Below are 27,948 nucleotides of genomic sequence, written 5' to 3' on the forward strand. Positions count from 1 at the left end.
TATGTTTTGGTAGTGCTGTCAAAAAATCTCAGCAGGCGGTGTGTGAGCAAAGTTGTTGGTTTTTTTCAAATACCAATTCTATCCACAGTTTAGAGGGGGATGATGGAGCCAGTCTAACGATCTAGTTAGGACAACTATGTCAGGGTATAAGGCCATAGACAAAAGGCTCACAGTAAACGATCCCTGAATATCGGCACATCCATGGCCTTATTACTGCCCCTGAAACATGACCACACTCTATGGAGAGTCATTGAAAAAATGAGGAAACACGAACTAAAAACATTTTAACTGATCAATATCATAAAACATAAAAGTAAAAATGTGATGTATTTTATATACTACTAATTAATAATAGAACTCTGTAGCTATTCCATGGTGTTTCACAATCCAGAGGTTCCAGGTTCAATGTCAGACATTACAAATTAACACAGAGTTCCATTCCTACAAGAGGAGGGGAGGATTCTGCTCGAACATTTACAGCTCAGAAGTAAAATGTTGGACACAAAAGGTAATAAGTGTTTGTAGTATAAGGTCCGGCCACCGGCCAGTATCTGTATAAGGACTGAATTTTATCAGATAACAAAATACATAGTTAAGTTTGATAAATGTGAAAAAAAATGTAAGTAAACCTAGAAGTATTTTTATTTATTTTTTTATTGTAAGGATAGAAGGACAATTTTTTTTGTAATTAATAATGAAGGTCCTTCTATACAGGTAATTAATAATAGGATAGAAGGACAATTTTTTTTTTGTAATTAATAATGAAGGTCCTTCTATACAGGTAATTAATAATAGGATAGAAGGACAATTTTTTTTTTTGTAATTAATAATGAAGGTCCTTCCATACAGGTAATTAATAATAGGATAGAAGGATAAAGAACAGAATCAGTAGACACAATCATAGTCAGGGAGTCAGCCGGGGTCAGATGCCAGGTGATCAGTAAAAGCAGTGATGGTGGATCTGCTGGACTTCTTGTCTTTCAGATGGTTTTAGGGCAACAGGCGCAACAAGCAAATGCTCGAGCAGCCCTGGATAATCCGCGCCGGCAGGATGATAACATCCGGCGGAAGATGGAACCTATGAGAAGAGAAGTAAATATAACGTAAGTGATGGGACTCCATATGACACGATACTACTGTGCGGTCACTGTGGCCGGACGGCAGAGGAATATTATCACACAGAGGTCAGGGATCATTGTCAGCCATCATACATGTGAGGTCAGGGATTATTGTCAGCCATCATACATGTGAGCTCAGGGATCATGGTCAGCCATCATACATGTGAGGTCAGGGATCATCGTCAGCCATCATACATGTGAGGTCAGGGATCATCGTCAGCCATCATACATGTGAGCTCAGGGATCATTGTCAGCCATCATACATGTGAGGTCAGGGATCATTGTCAGCCATCATACATGTGAGGTCAGGGATCATTGTCAGCCATCATACATGTGAGCTCAGGGATCATTGTCAGCCATCATACATGTGAGGTCAGGGATCATCGTCAGCCATCATACATGTGAGGTCAGGGATCATCGTCAGCCATCATACATGTGAGGTCAGGGATCATCGTCAGCCATCATACATGTGAGCTCAGGGATCATCGTCAGCCATCATACATGTGAGGTCAGGGATCATTGTCAGCCATCATACATGTGAGGTCAGGGATCATTGTCAGCCATCATACATGTGAGGTCAGGGATCATTGTCAGCCATCATACATGTGAGGTCAGGGATCATTGTCAGCCATCATACATGTGAGCTCAGGGATCATTTTCAGCCATCATACATGTGATAATCCCATCACTGACAGATGACATCTGCTCCACATGAGTTATTCTCACTGACATCACACAACATGGAGCTGATTCTCACACTTACCTCGTCTCTTTTTCCCCTTTTTTCCATTTTCAGATTTTTCTTCTTCACTCAGATTTATTGGAGATTTTCTTTCCTCCTGAGCTGGAAATTCTAATTAGAAAGTAAAAAAACCCCTCGGTAATGACATATCCTAATGGGATCTGCTTTGTCTCCTGTATATAGTAGGATTGTTCTAGTCCTGTCTCCTATAGTCCTGATAATCTGCTATTATATCATAATAGGGCAGAATAAGTCCTATATGATGTACATAATCCCATCTGAGGGGCATTAGATGTGTCACTGATCTAGAGCAGTCAGCGCCTTGTGTGCCGCCATGTGGTGCATCACTGATGAGCGATATTCTACTATAGGAGACAATGTGGCCTTATGATGATGGAGGTTATTGGACGCTGCAACGTATCTTACAGAATCCATGAAAGAAACTATAAAATTAGGGAAACAGAGGTACAGTATGGGCCCATGGGCAACATAATTGGGACCCATGAAACATGGATAACATAGGAGACCTATTACAGAAAAACCATGTGGAAATATTTGAGCCTTGAAGTCAACATTCCCATTGTTGGTGCTGTAGACATGGACATACCTGATAATGGGGACGAGGATGGCAAGATGGTAATAGCGTCGTCGTCAGATACATGGACAGATTCTTTCTGCCTGTTTCGAACAAGAAAAACATGTAAATTTCAAGAAAACACAGTATAAAAGGGGTTGTCTCACTAGAAGAACATGGACTAAACTAACTTTTATAGAGCAGAGTGGAAAACAACTACCAAGAATGTTCGGCATGTTATACTACATCTCTTCTATAGTAACAGCAGCAATGAAAAAGCATAACCATCCACAATTATGGGCTGCTATCACCAGCAGTTACTAAGGCCAAAAGCACAATGACCTCTAACCATGGGATGGTGGATGCTGCATTTGATATTATGGTATTTATGTCCTATATTTGGTGTTGTGCACATATATCAGCCTAGAGCTCCCAGTAATGACCCCATAATCTACTCACATTTCTGAGATATTTGTGCTGGATTCTTGGGTACGATCTGGAGAAGACTTGGGATTCTCATTAATCTTCATCCTGGTAACGGTGGTACGGAGCTACATAAGGAAGCAATAAGATATGAAATAATTATATGTCTACCTCCATAAGTCTTTTTATACATATTTTGGATTTATTAACGCATACTTACTTTAGAAAGCCTTTCAGAAGATGATGTAAAATTTTTGAAGACAAGGCTCTCATTGTCCTCACTTATACCCATCTCACCCTCTGAGACCAGATGTTTTTCCATATTAGAATGGTCTGCAAGACATAGGTAATGAAGTGTTATTAGAGGTTGTCAACATAACACAGTCACCATTTATTAATGGGAACCAATTGTAACAAAATAAGGAAGACGAGACAAACAGACACTTAGTCTAGATGAGATCTCCTTCTACTTACTGATAAATAAGCTGGTGTTCACATCTGATGCAAGGTGAGGAACGTACACCGGCTTTTGACTTAGAAGGGTATCAAAGTCTAAGTCACTAATAAAAGGATGACCCTTGATCTCAAAAGCTCCTCCTGGATAAAGGAAAACAAAAGTGATGCAGACATTGTCAGAGACAGCTTCATATCTGAACAATTTATCTTAATTTGAACTAATTACACAACTGAGCAGACATGTAGGAAAAAGAATGAAAATCTTAGCTAAGAGAACTATAAATGGAGAAGCTGATAGAGAAGTAATGATCCTCATAGACAAGAGTGATATGTCCTCGGTGTAACAAGGGAATATTGATATTATTGTATCTGTTACCTGTCCCAAGTCTATCCACAGGATTTGTTCTGAGCAGCTGAGAGATGAGGTCCTTAGCATTGGTTGGAGGAGTGTAATGATGATCCCAAATCATATTTCCTGTTATATAGAAAATTACAGAACATAAAACCTCTTTACTGGACTGTAAGATAAAGCAAAGGAAGTAACTAAACCAAGATAACCAGTAAAAGCAATGATCAGATTATTTTACTTACCAGTGACAACATTTTCATAAAACTCAGGTAGGGAAGCCCCATCAAATGGTGCAATTCCCATGAAAAATTCATTTAACATGATGCCCATTGCCCACCAGTCAACAGGTCTTCCATAGTCTTTCTTCAGGATGACCTCAGGGGCTGTGTAATAAGGGCTGCCACACTCCTAGAAACCAACAGAAAATAATCAATTAAACTATTATTATGACGAGTTCTTGACATAAAAACAGAATTAAAGAAGATAAAATATCAGTGTAAAAGCTCTCAAAAAATGAAGAAGTAGGGAAGACAAAATAGAGTTATGAGATTTGTACAGAACCAGCTAAGTTCCTGTAGGTAATGCTGACCTCATGGTCCTTGAACTCTCTGGAGATGTTCTCTGCTGATTGCTTGTAGGTGTTGGTGTTTGGTAACATGACACCAACTTTTGAATGTCCAAAGTCGGTAATTTTAATATGTCCAGTAGATGTTATCAGGAGGCTGTGAAAGAGAAGATGATTTTAGCTTCATAGACCGTGAGATAATAAAGGATAACTTCCCCCCTTTGTTATACTACAGGTATTCACTTACTTCTGCGGCCTCAGGTCTCTGTGCACCACACCGTAACTATGCAGGTATTCCACACCAAGGAGTGCTTCTGCAAAGTACAAGCGGGCCATCGGGACAGAGAAAGGACCCCTGGTGCTTAGAAGGGTCGCACAGTCTCCACCTAGAGAAGAAATATAACAGGTGAGGGGTTTATACAGCGGATCACCATGATGTATAAAGAGAAGTGAGCGGAAACATTGGGGCAGGGGATAATATATAAAGATATAATGTACATAATATTAGTCTGAGGTCATGATGAAATTGTCGTCCAAGTAGCTAATGACATAAAGTGATCTCACATCTGGTCGACACCTGGAGATACTGACGTTCTCAGTGCGGACATACAGGGAGATCACACACATCAGTGACTTTAATAGACAACCTATAGTAAATGCTCTGTGGGGATGTAACGTCCACGTGGACAAGTGTTAATGATATGAGAGGTGATAAGATGTCAGCAGACATGAGATGAATATTACATAATGTTCGTGTCCTACCTCCTACATACTCCATGACCATACACAGGTGAGATCTAGTAGGGAAGGAGCAGAGCATGGAGACCACAAAGGGACAATCTGCGAATGTTAGGATGTCCCTCTCGATATATGTCCTTTCCATTTTATTAGAAGTAGTCAGGTTCCTCTTGGCCATTTTCTTCATAGCAAAGATGTTTTGTGATTCCTTATGGCGCACTAAGCAGACGGCCCTGGAGAGAAGGAGAATCCATGGTTTATAATGAACCCTTAACAGTCTGGATATAGAAGTCATTACATGATCATTTGTACTAATGATTAATGCCAGCAGTCCGGCCATCACTAGAAATCCACATCTAGAAATCCATTAGATAACACTACATAGAAGATGGGAGGTCTGCACCGCACCCTGTCTGCCCTCACCAGGTCACATTATAGATGAGAGAATCTCCTGACATTCATCGTGGGCAGATTCGCTATAACCGACCAGTAGATTCGATTCAGTAAAAATAATAATTAGTCAAAATGTAAAGTGCTCCAATTGTAAGAAGATGGTTTTTTGGCTTTCTCCACAGCCCAAGGCAGAGTAAATGGAGGGGCAAGAAGATGTTAAAAAGTAATTAAACACATTACACCCACTTGTCTTGGTCCTTCCCCAGTCCATCACTGCAGTGCGCCGTCCTCTATCTTTGGTTGTTCTCCCTTCTGCTTCTGAGGCCAGTGATTGGACTGACATGGTCATGGTGAAGGGTGGGGTGCAGATGTCATTGGCGTCAGTATCGTGTCACCCCTCACGTGACCGTGTGCAGCCAATCACTATTACCAGCTTCATAATGGGGCCCCGAAAGATCAGGAGGAAGCATAAGAACAGGAGGTCTAGGACCGGTGGGTGTCATGTATTCTATGATATCATCCCTTTCCTTACAGACTGATGTGTTACAGATCAGTTCGCTCTGCTGTATATAACGGAGCTCGGAGCTGAATAGTGACATTGAGATGTGGACAGTGATGTGGACTCTATGATAACACTGAATGGCAGAGCACAGAGGCAGAACCATTGTCATAGGGAACCCTGAGAAATGGGAATTATGGGAACAGAAATCTCACCCAAAAGCTCCGCTGCTGATCAGTTTGATAGTTTCATACTCGCGCATTCGCGGTTCTTCTGCCGGGATCAATGATTTGATCAAGTCCTAGAAAAGAATAAGAAAAAATACTAAGATATAGAAGCTGAAAATAATAATACTAAAGCAGCAACCATAATAGTATAGATAATGAAATCAGCACCATGACCAAGTGAGTATAATGCGCCCAATATTTCAAGGACACTCCACAAATACTAACCAGGACAACAACGAAAAAAGGGAGAGTGATAGTCCTGAGGACAATTGTAAACGATGTTTATTGAAAATACATATAAAATAACAAGTATCTATATATATAATTGTCTAAGGGTTTTTCTGTCTGTCTGTCTGTCCTGGAAATCCCACGTCTTTGATTGGTCGAGGCCGATTGGGTTGATTGGTCGAGGCTACTTTATATTCTATGAGGGGGCTACATTATATTCTATGAGGGTGCTACATTATATTCTATGAGGGGGCTGCATTACATTCTATGAGGGGGCTACATTATATTCTATGAGGGGACTACTTTATATTCTATGAGGGGGATGCATTATATTCTATGAGGGGGGCTACTTTATATTCTATGAGGGGGCTACTTTATGTTCTATGAGGGGGCTGCATTATATTCTATGAGGGGGCTACTTTTTATATTCTATGAGGGGGGCTACATTATATTCTATGAGGGGGATACATTATTTTATATGAGGGGGCTACTTTATATTCTATGAGGGGGCTACATGATATTCTATGAGGGGGCTACATTATATTCTATGAGGGGGCTACTTTTTATATTCTATGAGGGGGATACATTATATTATATGAGGGGGCTACATTATATTCTATGAGGGGGCTGCATTATATTCTATGAGGGGGGCTACTTTATATTCTATGAGGGGGCTACTTTATATTCTATGAGGGGGCTGCATTATATTCTATGAGGGGGCAACATTATATTCTATGAGGGGGCTACATTATATTCTATGAGAGGGCTACTTTATAATCTATGAGGGAGGCTGCATTATACTCTATGAGGGGGCTACATTACATTCTATGAGGGGGGTACTTTTTATATTCTATGAGGGGGCTGCATTATATTCTATGAGGGGGCTACATTATATTCTATGAGGGGGATACATTATATTATATGAGGGGGCTACATTATATTCTATGAGGGGGCTGCATTACATTCTATGAGAGTGCTACATTATATTCTATGAGGGGGCTACTTTATATTCTATGAGGGGGATGCTGTCATGATTCCCAATGGCAGGGAAACATCAGAACACAAAAATAACGGACGAGCTCTGGGTGATGGAATCTCGAGCTGACCGTGAGCTAAATCTACCACACAACTAATAGTAGCCAGGGAGCATACCTGATTAACCCTAGATGCCACGCGCCAGCCGGAGGACTAACTACGCCTAGTAGAGGAAGGAACAGACCTGGCTTACCTCTAGGGAAATACCCCAAAAGATGATAGCAGCCCCCCACATGTAATAACGGTGAGTTAAGAGGAAAAGACATACACAGTATGAAAGTAGATTTAGCAAAGAGAGGTCCACTTACTAGATAGCAGAAAGATACAAAAGAGGACTTCACGGTCAAACTGAAAACCCTTTCAAAAAACCATCCTGAAATTACTTTAAGACTCCTGTGTCAACTCATGACACAGGAGTGGCAATTTCAGCCCACAAGAGCTTCCAGCTACAGAGAAAAACAAAACTGCAAACTGGACAAAAGATACAAAACAAAAGGACAAGGTCCACTTAGCTGATCAGCAGACTAGTAGCAGGAACATGCAACCGAAGGCTCTGGTTACAATGATGACCGGCAAGGAAATGACTGGAGAGCAAGGCTAAATAGGAAACTCCCAAACACTGATGGGAGCAGGTGAACTGAGACAGCAAAGACACACAAGTCACCAGTACCACCAGCAACCACCAGGGGAGCCCAAAAGCGGATTCACAACAGTACCCCCCCCTTAAGGAGGGGGCACCGAACCCTCACGAGAACCACCAGGACGGTCTGGATGAGCCCTATGAAAGGCACGAACCAAATCCGAGGCATGAACATCAGAGGCAGTTACCCAAGAATTATCTTCTTGACCATAGCCCTTCCATTTAACCAGATACTGAAGTCTCCGTCTGGAAATACGGGAGTCCAGGATCTTCTCCACAACGTACTCCAATTCACCCTCTACCAGCACAGGAGCAGGAGGTCCAGTAGAAGGAACCACCGGTACCTCATACCTCCGCAACAACGACCGATGGAACACATTATGGATAGCGAAAGATGCCGGGAGGTCCAAACGAAAGGACACAGGGTTAAGAATCTCCAAAATCCTATAAGGACCGATGAACCGAGGCTTAAACTTAGGAGAAGAAACCCTCATAGGGACAAAACGGGAAGACAACCACACCAAGTCCCCAACACGAAGGCGAGGACCAACACGACGACGGCGGTTAGCAAACTGCTGAGTCCTCTCCTGGGACAACTTCAAATTGTCCACCACTTGTCCCCAAATCCGATGCAACCGATCCACCATAGCATCCACTCCCGGACAATCCGAAGACTCCACCTGACCAGATGAAAAACGAGGGTGAAACCCCGAATTGCAAAAGAAAGGGGAAACCAAAGTGGCAGAACTAGCCCGATTATTAAGAGCAAATTCTGACAACGGCAAAAAGGCAACCCAGTCATCCTGATCCGCAGACACAAAACACCTCAAATAAGTCTCCAAAGTTTGATTAGTTCGCTCCGTCTGGCCATTAGTCTGAGGATGGAATGCAGACGAAAAAGACAAATCAATGCCCAACCTGGAACAGAATGCCCGCCAAAATCTAGACACGAACTGGGTTCCCCTGTCAGAAACGATGTTTTCCGGAATCCCATGCAGGCGAACCACATTTTGAAAAAACAGAGGGACCAATTCAGATGAGGAAGGCAACTTAGGCAATGGCACCAAATGGACCATTTTAGAAAAACGGTCACACACCACCCAGATGACAGACATCTTCTGAGAAACAGGGAGATCAGAAATAAAGTCCATAGAGATGTGCGTCCAAGGCCTCTTCGGAATAGGCAAGGGCAACAATAACCCACTAGCCCTAGAACAACAAGGCTTGGCCCGAGCACAAACATCACAAGACTGCACAAAAACACGCACATCTCGAGACAGGGAAGGCCACCAGAAGGACCTAGCCACCAAATCTCTGGTACCAAAAATTCCAGGATGACCTGCCAGCGTAGAAGAATGAACTTCCGAGATGACTCTACTGGTCCAAATCATCAGGAACAAACAGTCTACCTGGTGGACAACGATCAGGTCTATCTGCCTGAAATTCGTGCAAAGCACGTCGCAGGTCTGGGGAGACAGCAGACAAAACCACCCCATCCTTAAGGATACCAGCAGGTTCAGAATCCCCAGGAGAGTCAGGCTCAAAACTCCTAGAAAGAGCATCTGCCTTCACATTTTTAGAACCCGGTAAGTATGAAACCACAAAATTAAACCGAGAGAAAAACAACGACCAGCGTGCCTGTCTAGGATTCAGGCGCCTGGCAGACTCTAGATAAATCAGATTCTTGTGATCAGTCAAAACCACCACCTGATGTCTGGCGCCCTCAAGCCAATGACGCCACTCCTCAAACGCCCACTTCATGGCCAAAAGCTCCCGATTACCAACATCATAGTTTCGCTCGGCGGCCGAAAATTTTCGAGGAAAGAACGCACAAGGTCTCATCACTGAGCAGTCGGAACTTTTCTGCGACAAAACCGCCCCTGCTCCGATCTCGGAAGCATCGACCTCAACCTGAAAGGGAAGAGAAACATCAGGCTGGCGCAACACAGGAGCAGACGAAAAGCGGCGCTTAAGCTCCCGAAAGGCCTCCACAGCAGCAGGGGACCAATCGGCAACATCAGCACCCTTTCTAGTCAAATCAGTCAAAGGTTTAGCAACGCCAGAAAACCCAGTTATAAATCGACGATAGAAATTAGCAAAGCCCAAGAATTTCTGAAGACTTTTAAGAGAAGTAGGCTGCGTCCAGTCACAAATAGCCCGAACCTTAACAGGGTCCATCTCAATAGAAGAAGGGGAAAAAATGTACCCCAAAAAATAAATCTTTTGAACCCCAAAAACACACTTTGAACCCTTTACACACAAAGAATTAGTCCGCAAAACCTGAAAAACCCTCCTGACCTGTTGAACATGAGACTCCCAGTCATCAGAAAAAATCAAAATATCATCCAAATACACAATCATAAATTTATCCAAATATTCACGGAAAATATCATGCATAAAGGACTGAAAGACCGAAGGTGCATTTGAAAGGCCGAAAGGCATTACTAAATACTCAAAATGGCCCTCAGGCGTATTAAATGCGGTTTTCCACTCATCCCCCTGCTTAATTCGCACCAAATTATACGCCCCACGAAGATCAATCTTAGAGAACCACTTAGCCCCCCTTATGCGAGCAAACAAATCAGTCAGCAGTGGCAAAGGATACTGATATTTGACTGTAATTTTATTCAGGAGTCGATAATCAATACAAGGCCTCAGAGAGCCATCCTTCTTAGACACAAAGAAAAAACCAGCTCCTAAAGGAGATGAAGAAGGACGAATATGTCCCTTTTCCAGGGACTCCTTAATATACTCTCGCATAGCAGCATGTTCAGGCACAGATAAATTAAACAAACGACCCTTTGGAAATTTACTGCCAGGAATCAGATCTATGGCGCAATCACAATCTCTGTGGGGAGGGAGAGAACCAATCTTAGGCTCTTCAAAAACATCACGATAATCAGACAAAAATGCTGGAATCTCAGAGGGAGTAGATGACGAAATGGAAACCAAAGGTACATCCCCATGAGCCCCCCGACATCCCCAGCTTATCACAGACATTGTTTTCCAGTCAAGGACTGGATTATGAGATTGTAACCATGGTAATCCAAGCACTAAAACATCATGTAAATTGTACAACACAAGGAAGCTAATCACCTCCTGATGGTCTGGAGTCATACGCATAGTCACTTGCGTCCAGAATTGTGGTTTATTACTAGCCAAAGGGGTAGAATCAATACCCTTCAGAGGTATAGGGACTTCCCGTGGCTCTAAATCAAACCCACAGCGCCTGGCAAAGGACCAATTCATAAGACTCAGGGCAGCGCCAGAGTCCACATAGGCATCCACGGTAATAACTGATAATGAACAAATCAAGGTTACAGACAGAATAAATTTAGACTGTAAAGTGCCAATTGAAATAGACTTGTCAACCTTCTTTGTGCGTTTAGAGCATGCTGATATAACATGAGCAGAATCACCACAATAGAAGCATAACCCATTTTTACGCCTGTAATTCTGCCGCTCGCTTCTGGACAGAGTTCTGTCACATTGCATATTCTCTGGCGACTTTTCAGAAGATACCGCCAAATGGTGCACAGGCTTGCGCTCTCGCAAACGCCGATCAATCTGAATAGCCATTGTCATGGACTCATTCAGACCTGTAGGCGCAGGGAACCCGACCATAACATCTTTAACGGCATCAGAGAGGCCCTCTCTAAAATTTGCCGCTAGGGCGCACTCATTCCACTGGGTAAGCACAGACCATTTACGAAAATTTTGGCAGTATATCTCAGCTTCATCTTGCCCTTGAGATAGGGCTATCAAAGCTTTTTCAGCTTGAATCTCCAAATTAGGTTCCTCATAAAGCAAGCCTAAAGCCAGAAAAAACGCATCCACATTGAGCAACGCAGGATCCCCTGGTGTCAATGAAAATGCCCAGTTTTGAGGGTCACCTCGCAGCAAAGAAATTACAATCTTAACCTGCTGGACAGGACCTCCAGAGGAGTGAGGTCTGAGAGAAAGGAATCATTTACAATTATATTTGAAATTCAGAAACCGAGATCTATCTCCGGAAAACACCTCTGGTGTAGGAATCTTAGGTTCAGACATCGGAGTATGTATAACAATATCTTGTAAATTTTGAACCTTAGTAGCAAGATTATTTAAACCTGCAGCCAAACTCTGAGGATCCATCTTTAAACAGGTGAGATCAGAGCCATTCAAGGATTAGAAGGAAAGAAAGGCAAAGGCTGTAATTAGAGCTGAAATACAACTGATCCAACTAAGGAGCAAGCATAGGGAAAAAGAAAAAAAAAAAAAAAAACTCTACAGACTTCTTTTTCTCTCCTTTCTTCTGCCAGTAACTTTAACACTTGGGCCGGTCATACTGTCATGATTCCCAATGGCAGGGAAACATCAGAACACAAAAATAACGGACGAGCTCTGGGTGATGGAATCTCGAGCTGACCGTGAGCTAAATCTACCACACAACTAATAGTAGCCAGGGAGCATACCTGATTAACCCTAGATGCCACGCGCCAGCCGGAGGACTAACTACGCCTAGTAGAGGAAGGAACAGACCTGGCTTACCTCTAGGGAAATACCCCAAAAGATGATAGCAGCCCCCCACATGTAATAACGGTGAGTTAAGAGGAAAAGACATACACAGTATGAAAGTAGATTTAGCAAAGAGAGGTCCACTTACTAGATAGCAGAAAGATACAAAAGAGGACTTCACGGTCAAACTGAAAACCCTTTCAAAAAACCATCCTGAAATTACTTTAAGACTCCTGTGTCAACTCATGACACAGGAGTGGCAATTTCAGCCCACAAGAGCTTCCAGCTACAGAGAAAAACAAAACTGCAAACTGGACAAAAGATACAAAACAAAAGGACAAGGTCCACTTAGCTGATCAGCAGACTAGTAGCAGGAACATGCAACCGAAGGCTCTGGTTACAATTATGACCGGCAAGGAAATGACTGGAGAGCAAGGCTAAATAGGAAACTCCCAAACACTGATGGGAGCAGGTGAACTGAGACAGCAAAGACACACAAGTCACCAGTACCACCAGCAACCACAAGGGGAGCCCAAAAGCGGATTCACAACAGGATGCATTATATTCTAAGGGGGCTACTTTATATTCTATGAGGGGGATACTTTATATTCTATGAGGGGGCTGCATTATATTCTCTGAGGGGGGCTACATTATATTCTATGAGGGGGATACATTATTTTATATGAGGGGGCTACTTTATATTCTATGAGGGGGCTACATTATATTCTATGAGGGGGCTACTTTTTATATTCTATGAGGGGGATACATTATATTATATGAGGGGGCTGCATTATATTCTATGAGGGGGGCTACTTTATATTCTATAAGGGGGCTGCATTATATTCTATGAGGGGGCTACATTATATTCTATGAGGGGGCTACATTATATTCTATGAGGGGGCTACTTTATAATCTATGAGGGAGGCTGCATTATATTCTATGAGGGGGCTACATTACATTCTATGAGGGGGCTGCTTTATATTCTATGGGGGGCTACTTTTTATATTCTATGAGGGGGGCTGCATTATATTCTATGAGGGGGCTACATTATATTCTATGAGGGGGATACATTATATTATATGAGGGGGCTACATTATATTCTATGAGGGGGCTGCATTACATTCTATGAGGGGGCTACATTATATTCTATGAGGGGACTATCTTATATTCTATGAGGGGGATGCATTATATTCTATGAGGGGGCTACTTTATATTCTATGAAGGGGCTACTTTATATTCTATGAGGGGGCTGCATTATATTCTATGAGGGGGCTACTTTTTATATTCTATGAGGGGGCTACATTATATTCTATGAGGGGGATACATTATTTTATATGACGGGGCTACTTTATATTCTATGAGGGGGCTACATGATATTCTATGAGGGGGCTACATTATATTCTATGAGGGGGATACATTATTTTATATGACGGGGCTACTTTATATTCTATGAGGGGGCTACATGATATTCTATGAGGGGGCTACATTATATTCTATGAGGGGGCTACTTTTTATATTCTATGAGGGGGGCTACATTATATTCTTTGAGGGGGCTACATTATATTCTATGAGGGGGCTGCATTATATTCTATGAGGGGGACTACTTTATATTCTATGAGGGGGCTGCATTATATTCTATGAGGGGGCTACATTATATTCTATGAGGGGGCTACATTATATTCTATCAGGGGGCTACTTTATATTCTATGAGGGAGGCTGCATTATATTCTCTGAGGGGGCTACATTATATTCTATGAGGGGGCTACATTATATTCTATGAGGGAGGCTGCATTATATTCTATGTGGGGGCTACATTACATTCTATGAGGGGGCTGCTTTATATTCTATGAGGGGGCTACTTTATATTCTATGTGGGGGGCTGCATTATATTCTATGAGGTGGCTACATTATATTCTATGAGGGGGCTACATTACATTCTATGAGGGGGCTGCTTTATATTCTATGAGGGGGCTACATTATATTCTATGAGGGGGCTACTTTTTATATTCTATGAGGGGGCTACATTATATTCTATGATTGGGCTACATTATATTCTTTGAGGGGGCTACATTATATTCTATGAGGGGGCTGCATTATATTCTATGAGGGGGCTACATTATATTCTATGAGGGGGCTACATTATATTCTATCAGGGGGCTACTTTATATTCTATGAGGGAGAGTGATAGTCCTGAGGACAATTGTAAACGATGTTTATTGAAAATACATATAAAATAACAAGTATCTATATATATAATTGTCTAAGGGTTTTTCTGTCTGTCTGTCTGTCCTGGAAATCCCACGTCTTTGATTGGTCGAGGCCGATTGGTCGATTGGGTTGATTGGTCGAGGCTACTTTATATTCTATGAGGGGGCTACATTATATTCTATTAGGGTGCTACATTATATTTTATGAGGGGGCTGCATTACATTCTATGAGGGGGCTACATTATATTCTATGAGGGGACTACTTTATATTCTATGAGGGGGATGCATTATATTCTATGAGGGGGGCTACTTTATATTCTATGAGGGGGCTACTTTATGTTCTATGAGGGGGCTGCATTATATTCTATGAGGGGGCTACTTTTTATATTCTATGAGGGGGGCTACATAATATTCTATGAGGGGGATACATTATTTTATATGAGGGGGCTACTTTATATTCTATGAGGGGGCTACATGATATTCTATGAGGGGGCTACATTATATTCTATGAGGGGGCTACTTTTTATATTCTATGAGGGGGATACATTATATTATATGAGGGGGCTACATTATATTCTATGAGGGGGCTGCATTATATTCTATGAGGGGGGCTACTTTATATTCTATGAGGGGGCTACTTTATATTCTATGAGGGGGCTGCATTATATTCTATGAGGGGGCAACATTATATTCTATGAGGGGGCTACATTATATTCTATGAGAGGGCTACTTTATAATCTATGAGGGAGGCTGCATTATACTCTATGAAGGGGCTACATTACATTCTATGAGGGGGCTGCTTTATATTCTATGAGGGGGGTACTTTTTATATTCTATGAGGGGGCTGCATTATATTCTATGAGGGGGCTACATTATATTCTATGAGGGGGATACATTATATTATATGAGGGGGCTACATTATATTCTATGAGGGGGCTGCATTTTATTCTATGAGAGGGCTACATTATATTCTATGAGGGGGCTACTTTATATTCTATGAGGGGGATGCATTATATTCTATGAGGGGGGCTACTTTATATTCTATGAGGGGGATACTTTATATTCTATGAGGGGGCTGCATTATATTCTCTGAGGGGGGCTACATTATATTCTATGAGGGGGATACATTATTTTATATGAGGGGGCTACTTTATATTCTATGAGGGGGCTACATGATATTCTATGAGGGGGCTACATTATATTCTATGAGGGGGCTACTTTTTATATTCTATGAGGGGGATACATTATATTATATGAGGGGGCTACATTATCTTCTATGAGGGGGCTGCATTATATTCTATGAGGGGGGCTACTTTATATTCTATAAGGGGGCTGCATTATATTCTATGAGGGGGCTACATTATATTCTATGAGGGGGCTACATTATATTCTATGAGGGGGCTACTTTATAATCTATGAGGGAGGCTGCATTATATTCTATGAGGGGGCTACTTTACATTCTATGAGGGGGCTGCTTTATATTCTATGGGGGGCTACTTTTTATATTCTATGAGGGGGGCTGCATTATATTCTATGAGGGGGCTACATTATATTCTATGAGGGGGATACATTATATTATATGAGGGGGCTACATTATATTCTATGAGGGGGCTGCATTACATTCTATGAGGGGGCTACATTATATTCTATGAGGGGACTATCTTATATTCTATGAGGGGGATGCATTATATTCTATGAGGGGGGCTACTTTATATTCTATGAGGGGGCTACTTTATATTCTATGAGGGGGCTGCATTATATTCTATGAGGGGGCTACTTTTTATATTCTATGAGGGGGCTACATTATATTCTATGAGGGGGATACATTATTTTATATGACGGGGCTACTTTATATTCTATGAGGGGGCTACATGATATTCTATGAGGGGGCTAAATTATATTCTATGAGGGGGCTACTTTTTATATTCCATGAGGGGGGCTACATTATATTCTATGAGGGGGCTACATTATATTCTTTGAGGGGGCTACATTATATTCTATGAGGGGGCTGCATTATATTCTATGAGGGGGACTACTTTATATTCTATGAGGGGGCTGCATTATATTCTATGAGGGGGCTACATTATATTCTATGAGGGGGCTACATTATATTCTATCAGGGGGCTACTTTATATTCTCTGAGGGAGGCTGCATTATATTCTCTGAGGGGGCTACATTATATTCTATGAGGGGGCTACATTATATTCTATGAGGGAGGCTGCATTATATTCTATGTGGGGGCTACATTACATTCTGAGGGGGCTGCTTTATATTCTATGAGGGGGCTATTTTCTATTCTATGTGGGGGGCTGCATTATATTCTATGAGGTGGCTACATTATATTCTATGAGGGGGCTACATTACATTCTATGAGGGGGCTGCTTTATATTCTATGAGGGGGCTGCTTTATATTCTATGTGGGGGGCTGCATTATATTCTATGAGGGGGCTACATTATATTCTATGAGGGGGCTACTTTTTATATTCTATGAGGGGGCTACATTATATTCTATGATTGGGCTACATTATATTCTTTGAGGGGGCTACATTATATTCTATGAGGGGGCTGCATTATATTCTATGAGGGGGCTACATTATATTCTATGAGGGGGCTACATTATATTCTATCAGGGGGCTACTTTATATTCTATGAGGGGGCTACTTTTTATATTCTATGAGGGGGCTACATTATATTCTATGATTGGGCTACATTATATTCTTTGAGGAAGCTGCATTATATTCTATGAGGGGGCTACATTATATTCTATGAGGGGGCTACATTATATTCTATGAGGGGGATACATTATATTATATGAGGGGGCTACACTATATTCTATGAGGGGGCTACATTATATTCTATGAGGGGGCTACATTATATTCTATCAGGGGGCTACTTTATATTCTATGAGGGAGGCTGCATTATATTCTCTGAGGGGGCTACATTATATTCTATGAGGGGGCTACATTATATTCTATGAGGGAGGCTGCATTATATTCTATGTGGGGGCTACATTACATTCTATGAGGGGGCTGCTTTATATTCTATGAGGGGGCTACTTTATATTCTATGTGGGGGGCTGCATTATATTCTATGAGGTGGCTACATTATATTCTATGAGGGGGCTACATTACATTCTATGAGGGGGCTGCTTTATATTCTATGAGGGGGCTGCTTTATATTCTATGTGGGGGGCTGCATTATATTCTATGAGGGGGCTACATTATATTCTATGAGGGAGGCTGCATTATATTCTATGAGGGGGCTACATTATATTCTATGAGGGGGCAACATTATATTCTATGAGGGGGCTACATTATATTCTATGAGAGGGCTACTTTATAATCTATGAGGGAGGCTGCATTATACTCTATGAAGGGGCTACATTACATTCTATGAGGGGGCTGCTTTATATTCTATGAGGGGGGTACTTTTTATATTCTATGAGGGGGCTGCATTATATTCTATGAGGGGGCTACATTATATTCTATGAGGGGGATACATTATATTATATGAGGGGGCTACATTATATTCTATGAGGGGGCTGCATTTTATTCTATGAGAAGGCTACATTATATTCTATGAGGGGGCTACTTTATATTCTATGAGGGGGATGCATTATATTCTATGAGGGGGGCTACTTTATATTCTATGAGGGGGATACTTTATATTCTATGAGGGGGCTGCATTATATTCTCTGAGGGGGGCTACATTATATTCTATGAGGGGTATACATTATTTTATATGAGGGGGCTACTTTATATTCTATGAGGGGGCTACATGATATTCTATGAGGGGGCTACATTATATTCTATGAGGGGGCTACTTTTTATATTCTATGTAGGGGATACATTATATTATATGAGGGGGCTACATTATCTTCTATGAGGGGGCTGCATTATATTCTATGAGGGGGGCTACTTTATATTCTATAAGGGGGCTGCATTATATTCTATGAGTGGGCTACATTATATTCTATGAGGGGGCTACATTATATTCTATGAGGGGGCTACTTTATAATCTATGAGGGAGGCTGCATTATATTCTATGAGGGGGCTACTTTACATTCTATGAGGGGGCTGCTTTATATTCTATGGGGGGCTACTTTTTATATTCTATGAGGGGGGCTGCATTATATTCTATGAGGGGGCTACATTATATTCTATGAGGGGGATACATTATATTATATGAGGGGGCTACATTATATTCTGTGAGGGGGCTGCATTACATTCTATGAGGGGGCTACATTATATTCTATGAGGGGACTATCTTATATTCTATGAGGGGGATGCATTATATTCTATGAGGGGGGCTACTTTATATTCTATGAGGAAGCTACTTTATATTCTATGAGGGGGCTGCATTATATTCTATGAGTGGGCTACTTTTTATATTCTATGAGGGGGCTACATTATATTCTATGAGGGGGATACATTATTTTATATGACGGGGCTACTTTAAATTCTATGAGGGGGCTACATGATATTCTATGAGGGGGCTACATTATATTCTATGAGGGGGCTACTTTTTATATTCTATGAGGGGGGCTACATTATATTCTATGAGGGGGCTACATTATATTCTTTGAGGGGGCTACATTATATTCTATGAGGGGGCTGCGTTATATTCTATGAGGGGGACTACTTTATATTCTATGAGGGGGCTGCATTATATTCTATGAGGGGGCTACATTATATTCTATGAGGGGGCTACATTATATTCTATCAGGGGGCTACTTTATATTCTCTGAGGGAGGCTGCATTATATTCTCTGAGGGGGCTACATTATATTCTATGAGGGGGCTACATTATATTCTATGAGGGAGGCTGCATTATATTCTATGTGGGGGCTACATTACATTCTATGAGGGGGCTGCTTTATATTCTATGAGGGGGCTATTTTCTATTCTATGTGGGGGCTGCATTATATTCTATGAGGTGGCTACATTATATTCTATGAGGGGGCTACATTACATTCTATGAGGGGGCTGCTTTATATTCTATGAGGGGGCTGCTTTATATTCTATGTGGGGGGCTGCATTATATTCTATGAGGGGGCTACATTATATTCTATGAGGGGGCTACTTTTTATATTCTATGAGGGGGCTACATTATATTCTATCATTGGGCTACATTATATTCTTTGAGGGGGCTACATTATATTCTATGAGGGGGCTGTATTATATTCTATGAGGGGGCTACATTATATTCTATGAGGGGGCTACATTATATTCTATCAGGGGGCTACTTTATATTCTATGAGGGGGCTACTTTTTATATTCTATGAGGGGGCTACATTATATTCTATGATTGGGCTACATTATATTCTTTGAGGAAGCTGCATTATATTCTATGAGGGGGCTACATTATATTCTATGAGGGGGCTACATTATATTCTATGAGGGGGATATATTATATTATATGAGGGGGCTACATTATATTCTATGAGGGGGCTGCATTACATTCTATGAGAAGGCTACATTATATTCTATGAGGGGACTATCTTATATTCTATGAGGGGGATGCATTATATTCTATGAGGGGGGCTACTTTATATTCTATGAGGGGGCTACTTTATATTCTATGAGGGGGCTGCATTATATTCTATGAGGGGGCTACTTTTTATATTCTATGAGGGGGCTACATTATTTTATATGACGGGGCTACTTTATATTCTATGAGGGGGCTACATGATATTCTATGAGGGGGCTACATTATATTCTATGAGGGGGCTACTTTTTATATTCTATGAGGGGGGCTACATTATATTCTATGAGGGGGCTACATTATATTCTTTGAGGGGGCTACATTATATTCTATGAGGGGGCTGCATTATATTCAATGAAGGGGACTACTTTATATTCTATGAGGGGGCTACATTATATTCTATCATTGGGCTACATTATATTCTTTGAGGGGGCTACATTATATTCTATGAGGGGGCTGTATTATATTCTATGAGGGGGCTACATTATATTCTATGAGGGGGCTACATTATATTCTATCAGGGGGCTACTTTATATTCTATGAGGGGGCTACTTTTTATATTCTATGAGGGGGCTACATTATATTCTATGATTGGGCTACATTATATTCTTTGAGGAAGCTGCATTATATTCTATGAGGGGGCTACATTATATTCTATGAGGGGGCTACATTATATTCTATGAGGGGGATATATTATATTATATGAGGGGGCTACATTATATTCTATGAGGGGGCTGCATTACATTCTATGAGGGGGCTACATTATATTCTATGAGGGGACTATCTTATATTCTATGAGGGGGATGCATTATATTCTATGAGGGGGGCTACTTTATATTCTATGAGGGGGCTACTTTATATTCTATGAGGGGGCTGCATTATATTCTATGAGGGGGCTACTTTTTATATTCTATGAGGGGGCTACATTATTTTATATGACGGGGCTACTTTATATTCTATGAGGGGGCTACATGATATTCTATGAGGGGGCTACATTATATTCTATGAGGGGGCTACTTTTTATATTCTATGAGGGGGGCTACATTATATTCTATGAGGGGGCTACATTATATTCTTTGAGGGGGCTACATTATATTCTATGAGGGGGCTGCATTATATTCTATGAAGGGGACTACTTTATATTCTATGAGGGGGCTGCATTATATTCTATGAGGGGGCTACATTATATTCTATGAGGGGGCTACATTATATTCTATCAGGGGGCTACTTTATATTCTATGAGGGAGGCTGCATTATATTCTCTGAGGGGGCTACATTATATTCTATGAGGGGGCTACATTATATTCTATGAGGGAGGCTGCATTATATTCTATGTGGGGGCTACATTACATTCTATGAGGGGGCTGCTTTATATTCTATGAGGGGGCTACTTTATATTCTATGTGGGGGGCTGCATTATATTCTATGAGGTGGCTACATTATATTCTATGAGGGGGCTACATTACATTCTATGAGGGGGCTGCTTTATATTCTATGAGGGGGCTGCTTTATATTCTATGTGGGGGCTGCATTATATTCTATGAGGGGGCTAAATTATATTCTATGAGGGGGCTACTTTTTATATTCTATGAGGGGGCTACATTATATTCTATGATTGGGCTACATTATATTCTTTGAGGGGGCTACATTATATTCTATGAGGGGGCTGCATTATATTGTATGAGGGGGCTACATTATATTCTATCAGGGGGCTACTTTTTATTCTATGAGGGGGCTACTTTTTATATTCTATGAGGGGGCTACATTATATTCTATGATTGGGCTACATTATATTCTTTGAGGGGGCTGCATTATATTCTATGAGGGGGCTACATTATATTCTATGAGGGGGCAACATGATATTCTATGAGGGGGCTACTTTTTATATTCTATGAGTGGGCTACATTATATTCTTTCAGGGGGCTACTTTATATTCTATGAGGGAGGCTGCATTATATTCTCTGAGGGGGCTACATTGTATTCTATGAGGGAGCTACATTATATTCTATGAGGGGGCTACATTATATTCTATGAGGGGGCTACATTACATTCTATGAGGGGGCTGCTTTATATTCTATGTGGGGGGCTGCATTATATTCTATGAGGGGGCTAAATTATATTCTATGAGGGGGCTACTTTTTATATTCTATGAGGGGGCTACATTATATTCTATGATTGGGCTACATTATATTCTTTGAGGGGGCTACATTATATTCTATGAGGGGGCTGCATTATATTCTATGAGGGGGCTACATTATATTCTATCAGGGGGCTACTTTTTATTCTATGAGGGGGCTACTTTTTATATTCTATGAGGGGGCTACATTATATTCTATGATTGGGCTACATTATATTCTTTGAGGGGGCTGCATTATATTCTATGAGGGGGCTACATTATATTCTATGAGGGGGCAACATGATATTCTATGAGGGGGCTACATTATATTCTATGAGGGGGCTACTTTTTATATTCTATGAGTGGGCTACATTATATTCTTTCAGGGGGCTACTTTATATTCTATGAGGGAGGCTGCATTATATTCTCTGAGGGGGCTACATTGTATTCTATGAGGGAGCTACATTATATTCTATGAGGGGGCTACATTATATTCTATGAGGGGGCTACATTACATTCTATGAGGGGGCTGCTTTATATTCTATGAGGGGGCTACTTTATATTCTATGTGGGGGGCTGCATTATATTCTATGAGGGGGCTACATTATATTCTATGAGGGGGCTACTTTTTATATTCTATGAGGGGGCTACATTATATTCTATAATTGGGCTACATTATATTCTTTGATGGGGCTACATTATATTCTATGAGGGGGCTGCATTATATTCTATGAATGGGCTACATTATATTCTTTGAGGGGGCTACATTATATTCTATCAGGGGGCTACTTTATATTCTATGAGGGGGATACATTATATTATATGAGGGGGCTACATTATATTCTATGAGGGGGCTGCATTACATTCTATGAGGGGGCTACATTATATTCTATGAGTGGGCTACTTTATATTCTATGAGGGGGATGCATTATATTCTATGAGGGGGGCTACTTTATATTCTATGAGGGGGTTACTTTATATTCTATGAGGGGGCTGCATTATATTCTATGAGGGGGGCTACATTATATTCTTTGAGGGGGATACATTATATTATATGAGGGGGCTACATTGTATTCTATGAGGGGGCTGCATTACATTCTATGAGGGGGCTACATTATATTCTATGAGGGGACTACTTTATATTCTATGAGGGGGATGCATTATATTCTATGAGGGGGGCTACTTTATATTCTATAAGGGGCTACTTTATATTCTATGAGGGGGCTGCATTTTATTCTATGAGGGGGCTACTTTTTATATTCTATGAGGGGGGCTACATTATATTCTATGAGGGGGATACATTATTTTATATGAGGGGGCTACTTTATATTCTATGAGGGGGCTACATGATATTCTATGAGGGGGCTACATTATATTCTATGAGGGGGCTACTTTTTATATTCTATGAGGGGGATACATTATATTATATGAGGGGGCTACATTATATTCTATGAGGGGGCTGCATTATATTCTATGAGGGGGGCTACTTTATATTCTATGAGGGGGCTACTTTATATTCTGTGAGGGGGCTGCATTATATTCTATGAGGGGGCTACTTTTTATATTCTATGAGGGGGGCTACTTTATATTCTATAAGGGGGCTGCATTATATTCTATGAGGGGACTACTTTATATTCTATGAGGGGGCTACATTATATTCTATGAGGGGGCTACTTTATCTTTATAATCTATGAGGGAGGCTGCATTATATTCTATGAGGGGGCTACATTACATTCTATGAGGGGGCTGCTTTATATTCTATGGGGCGGCTACTTTTTATATTCTATGAGGCGGGCTGCATTATATTCTATGAGGGGGCTACATTATATTCTATGAGGGGGATACATTATATTATATGAGGGGGCTACATTATATTCTATGAGGGGGCTGCATTAAATTCTATGAGGGGGCTACATTATATTCTATGAGGGGACTACTTTATATTCTATGAGGGGGATGCATTATATTCTATGAGTGGGGCTACTTTATATTCTATGAGGGGGCTACTTTATATTCTATGAGGGGGCTGCATTATATACTATGAGGGGGCTACTATTTTTATTCTATGAGGGGGCTACATTATATTCTATGAGGGGGATACATTATTTTATATGAGGGGGCTACTTTATATTCTATGAGGGGGCTACATGATATTCTATGAGGGGGCTACATTATATTCTATGAGGGGGCTACTTTTTATATTCTATGAGGGGGCTACATTATATTCTATGAGGGGGCTGCATTATATTCTATGAGGAGGCTACTTTATATTCTATGAGGGAGGCTGCATTATATTCTATGAGGGGGCTACATTACATTCTATGAGGGGGCTGCTTTATATTCTATGAGGGGGCTACTTTATATTCTATGAGGGGGCTACTTTTTATATTCTATGAGGGGGATACATTATATTATATGAGGGGGCTACATTATATTCTATGAGGGGGCTGCATTATATTCTATGAGGGGGCTACATTATATTATATGAGGGGGCTACCCCAACCCTTTCTACATAATTAAGAAGTGTACTACCTAATATTATACCCTGATATTAACGTATTTTACCACACAATTGGTGGTCCTGTATTTATTTCTATGTAGCTACATAGTGGGCCCCAAGAATGATTTTCTGTGGGCCCAAGGTGCTCCTGTCCAACGCTACTTACCTGGCGGTCCGACGAGCGGTCCGGAAGTTCTAGTACACGCAGGATTTTTTCGGCCAGTTCTGTAATATAAGCCAAGTCTCCAGATTGAGACTTTTTTTCAGCCTATAAAGAAGAAAAGAAACAAATAAGAAAAATCTGAGATGATTGGCGGCCATTGTATGTGTCATCTGTTCCTCTCTGCAGATACACTGACTCCATACAGGATTTGGGGACTCGTCGTGTTTTATATTGGAGGAAAGAAGAAGCTTCTGTCCCACCATTATTATCTATGAATATAGAAAAGTTGTGTGCGGAGCGTCCGCCACTTACCTGCTGTAGTAAAGTCTTGATGTTGTAACATAAATCCGTCAGATACTCTGACGTCAGTTGATTTTGTCGGTGTTTAGTCAGGCAATCCTTTACTAGCTGCACCACCAGCCGGTGAGTGAAGCAGAGGACGCCATCAGGTGGTAGAAGCGCAATATTAGGGTGATTGAAGATAAGAACCTCCAATAGCGCTTGTTCCTGAAAACTGTTCAGACGTAATTCAGCCATAGTGAGAAATTGCAAATGCTCTCCGTCACTATAGAACCAAAAATGGCACTCGGAACCCTGCGCGGCTTCTATTTATAGGGGCTGTGATGTCACAATGGCCGAGAATCACCAGTGATGTCATAATGGCCGAGCATCACCAGTGATGTCATCATGGCCGAGCATCACCAGTGATGTCATCATGTCCGAGCATCACCAGTGATGTCATCATGGCCGAGCATCACCAGTGATGTCATCACGGAATCTTGTGATAGAATCTTCCAGCATCGGCTCTGCACAGATAGATGCTGCCGGCAATATTTCTGGTTCGCTCACACTTTTGTATCAATAATCCAGGAGAGTGGGGCGAGGTTTTCTCTCTTGTCCTCCGTGTTCTGTCCGTGTAGAATCCGTTCTGTTATTCCGCAGCTATTAATCTTTTACACCACCATTTACAGGCTCCTATCCTACAGAAATGGAATGTATCTGTAAAACCCGCTTGTCCCTCTGATGCTCCATAAGGCGTGCGACTGTTTCCTGGCAGTGTCTGATTTTGGACTGAAATCACAGAATGCTGCAGTTTTTTTCCTCATGGTGAATATACGTTTTGCTGTGTTTTTACCGGCGGTTTTTATCATTCACTTGAATGGGTGAAATACGCTGCAAAACTCCTGAGAGACTTGACAAAGCGCTGCTTTAAAAAAAAAGCTGAGATTTCAGAAATCCCATTCTCTAGGCTGCGGCGTCTCGAGGATACTTTTCTGGCACGCCGAAATGTTGGATTAGCACTCGAGCATGCTGAGTTACCACCTTATCCGAGCACGCTGGCTCATCACTAATCCTCCGTCATAGGAATGGAAATACTGGATATGTTTATTACCTCACGGGTCTTTTTTTTCTCCATAGAACATTTAACTCATTGGTTGCAGAGTTTACCATTAACAACTGTGACAAATATTGAAGAGGTAATCATCAATGACCCAAGTAATCAATCATTAAAAATCATGACATCGCTAACATTAATCTTTGTGTCTTTGGAAAGTTCCATCCTTTACTTAAATTGTGAAATGCCCCTCTTTTATGTCCCCATGGTGGGCACAATGTATGAAGTAAATGAAAGAGAAAGCAGAAAATATACACTGCTCAAAAAAATAAAGGGAACACTAAAATCCCACATCCTAGATATCACTGAATGACATATTCCAGTTGTAAATCTTTATTCATTACATAGTGGAATGTGTTGAGAACAATAAAACCTTAAAATGATCAATGTACCGTATATACTCGAGTATAAGCCGACCCCCCTAATTTTGCCACAAAAAAATGGGAAAATTTATAGACTCGAGTATAAGCCTAGGGTAGGAAATGCAGCAGCTACTGGTGAATTTCAAAAATAAAAATAGATGCTCCATACCGTTCATTATTGCCCCATAAGATGCTCCATATAAAGCTGTGCCATATAGAATGCTCTGCACTGTTCAGTATGGCCCCATAGATGTGCCATAGAAAGCTGTGCCCCATATACAATGCTCTGTACCGTTCATTATTGCCCCATAGATGCTCCATAGAAAGCTGTGCCCCATATACAATGCTCTGCACTGTTCATTATGGCCCCATAGATGCTCCTTATAAAGCTGTGCCCCATATACAATGCTCTGCACCGTTCATTATGGCCCCATAGATGTGCCATAGAAAGCTGTGCCCCATCTATAATGCTGCTGCTGCTGCTGCTGAAATAAAAGAAAAAAAAAATGACATACTCACCTCTCTTGCTGCCCACAGCTCCTCAGCGTCCCGTCTCGGCGTCTCTCCGCACTGACTGTTCAGGCAGAGGGCGGCGCGCAGATTAGTACGTCATCGCGCCCTCTGACCTGCACAGTCACAGCAAGAGAATGCGGAAGACGGAGCGGCGCCCGGCGGTTGGAACGCGGACAGGTGAATATGTAATACTTACCTGCTCCCGGCGTCCCTGGCTCCTTCTCCCGGACAGCTGGTCTCCGGGTGCCGCAGCCTCTTCCTCTGTCAGCGGTCACTGCCACCGCTCATTAGGGCTCTTTCACACGTCCTGATATTTCCGGTACCGGAAAAACCGGTACCGGAGATATCCGTGTCCGTATGTCCGTGTGCTCAAGTGGGACATACGTGCGGCATCCGTGTGCCGCCCGTGTGCCCCCTGAGGACTACACGGAACGTGCAGGAGAGACAGCGCTACACTAAGCGCTGTCCCCCCCGCATGTGGTGCTGAAGGCAGAATTCATCTCTTCTCCCCCAGCGTTCGTTGGAGAGAAGAGATGAAAGATCTTCTTCTTTTTTTTTTTTTTTTGGGGGGGGGGGGGTGAAAAATAAAGTTTGCATGTGCCCCCGCCTCCCCCCTCAGTGCGCCGCCTGGCCCCTTGCCGCAGAAATACTCACCTAGCTCCCGCGATGTCTCCTCTGTCCTCTCCGCGCTGGCCCCTTCTCCTGTGTGAGCGGTCATGTGGGA

The 27,948-nt window shown here is 41.7% G+C and overlaps 1 protein-coding gene across 1 annotated transcript; it reads right to left on the reverse strand.

The window, feature by feature from the left end:
• Nucleotides 1–647: 647 nt before the first annotated feature.
• On the reverse strand, nucleotides 648–26,827 carry LOC143803616 (microtubule-associated serine/threonine-protein kinase 3-like). The gene is made up of 14 exons (XM_077281417.1): nucleotides 25,266–26,827; nucleotides 24,957–25,058; nucleotides 6,073–6,158; nucleotides 4,990–5,198; nucleotides 4,475–4,613; nucleotides 4,252–4,384; nucleotides 3,905–4,070; nucleotides 3,690–3,788; nucleotides 3,332–3,454; nucleotides 3,078–3,190; nucleotides 2,894–2,985; nucleotides 2,468–2,538; nucleotides 1,882–1,971; nucleotides 648–1,078 (listed from the first exon to the last, which is right to left on the reverse strand). Exons 1-14 carry the CDS (start codon nucleotides 25,488–25,490, stop codon nucleotides 981–983), a joined length of 1,746 nt encoding a protein of 581 aa, XP_077137532.1. The 5' UTR covers nucleotides 25,491–26,827; the 3' UTR covers nucleotides 648–980.
• Between the last annotated feature and the right edge of the window lie 1,121 nt (nucleotides 26,828–27,948).

This window comes from Ranitomeya variabilis, chromosome 1 (genome assembly GCF_051348905.1).
Source record: "Ranitomeya variabilis isolate aRanVar5 chromosome 1, aRanVar5.hap1, whole genome shotgun sequence".
NCBI lineage: Eukaryota > Metazoa > Chordata > Amphibia > Anura > Dendrobatidae > Ranitomeya > Ranitomeya variabilis.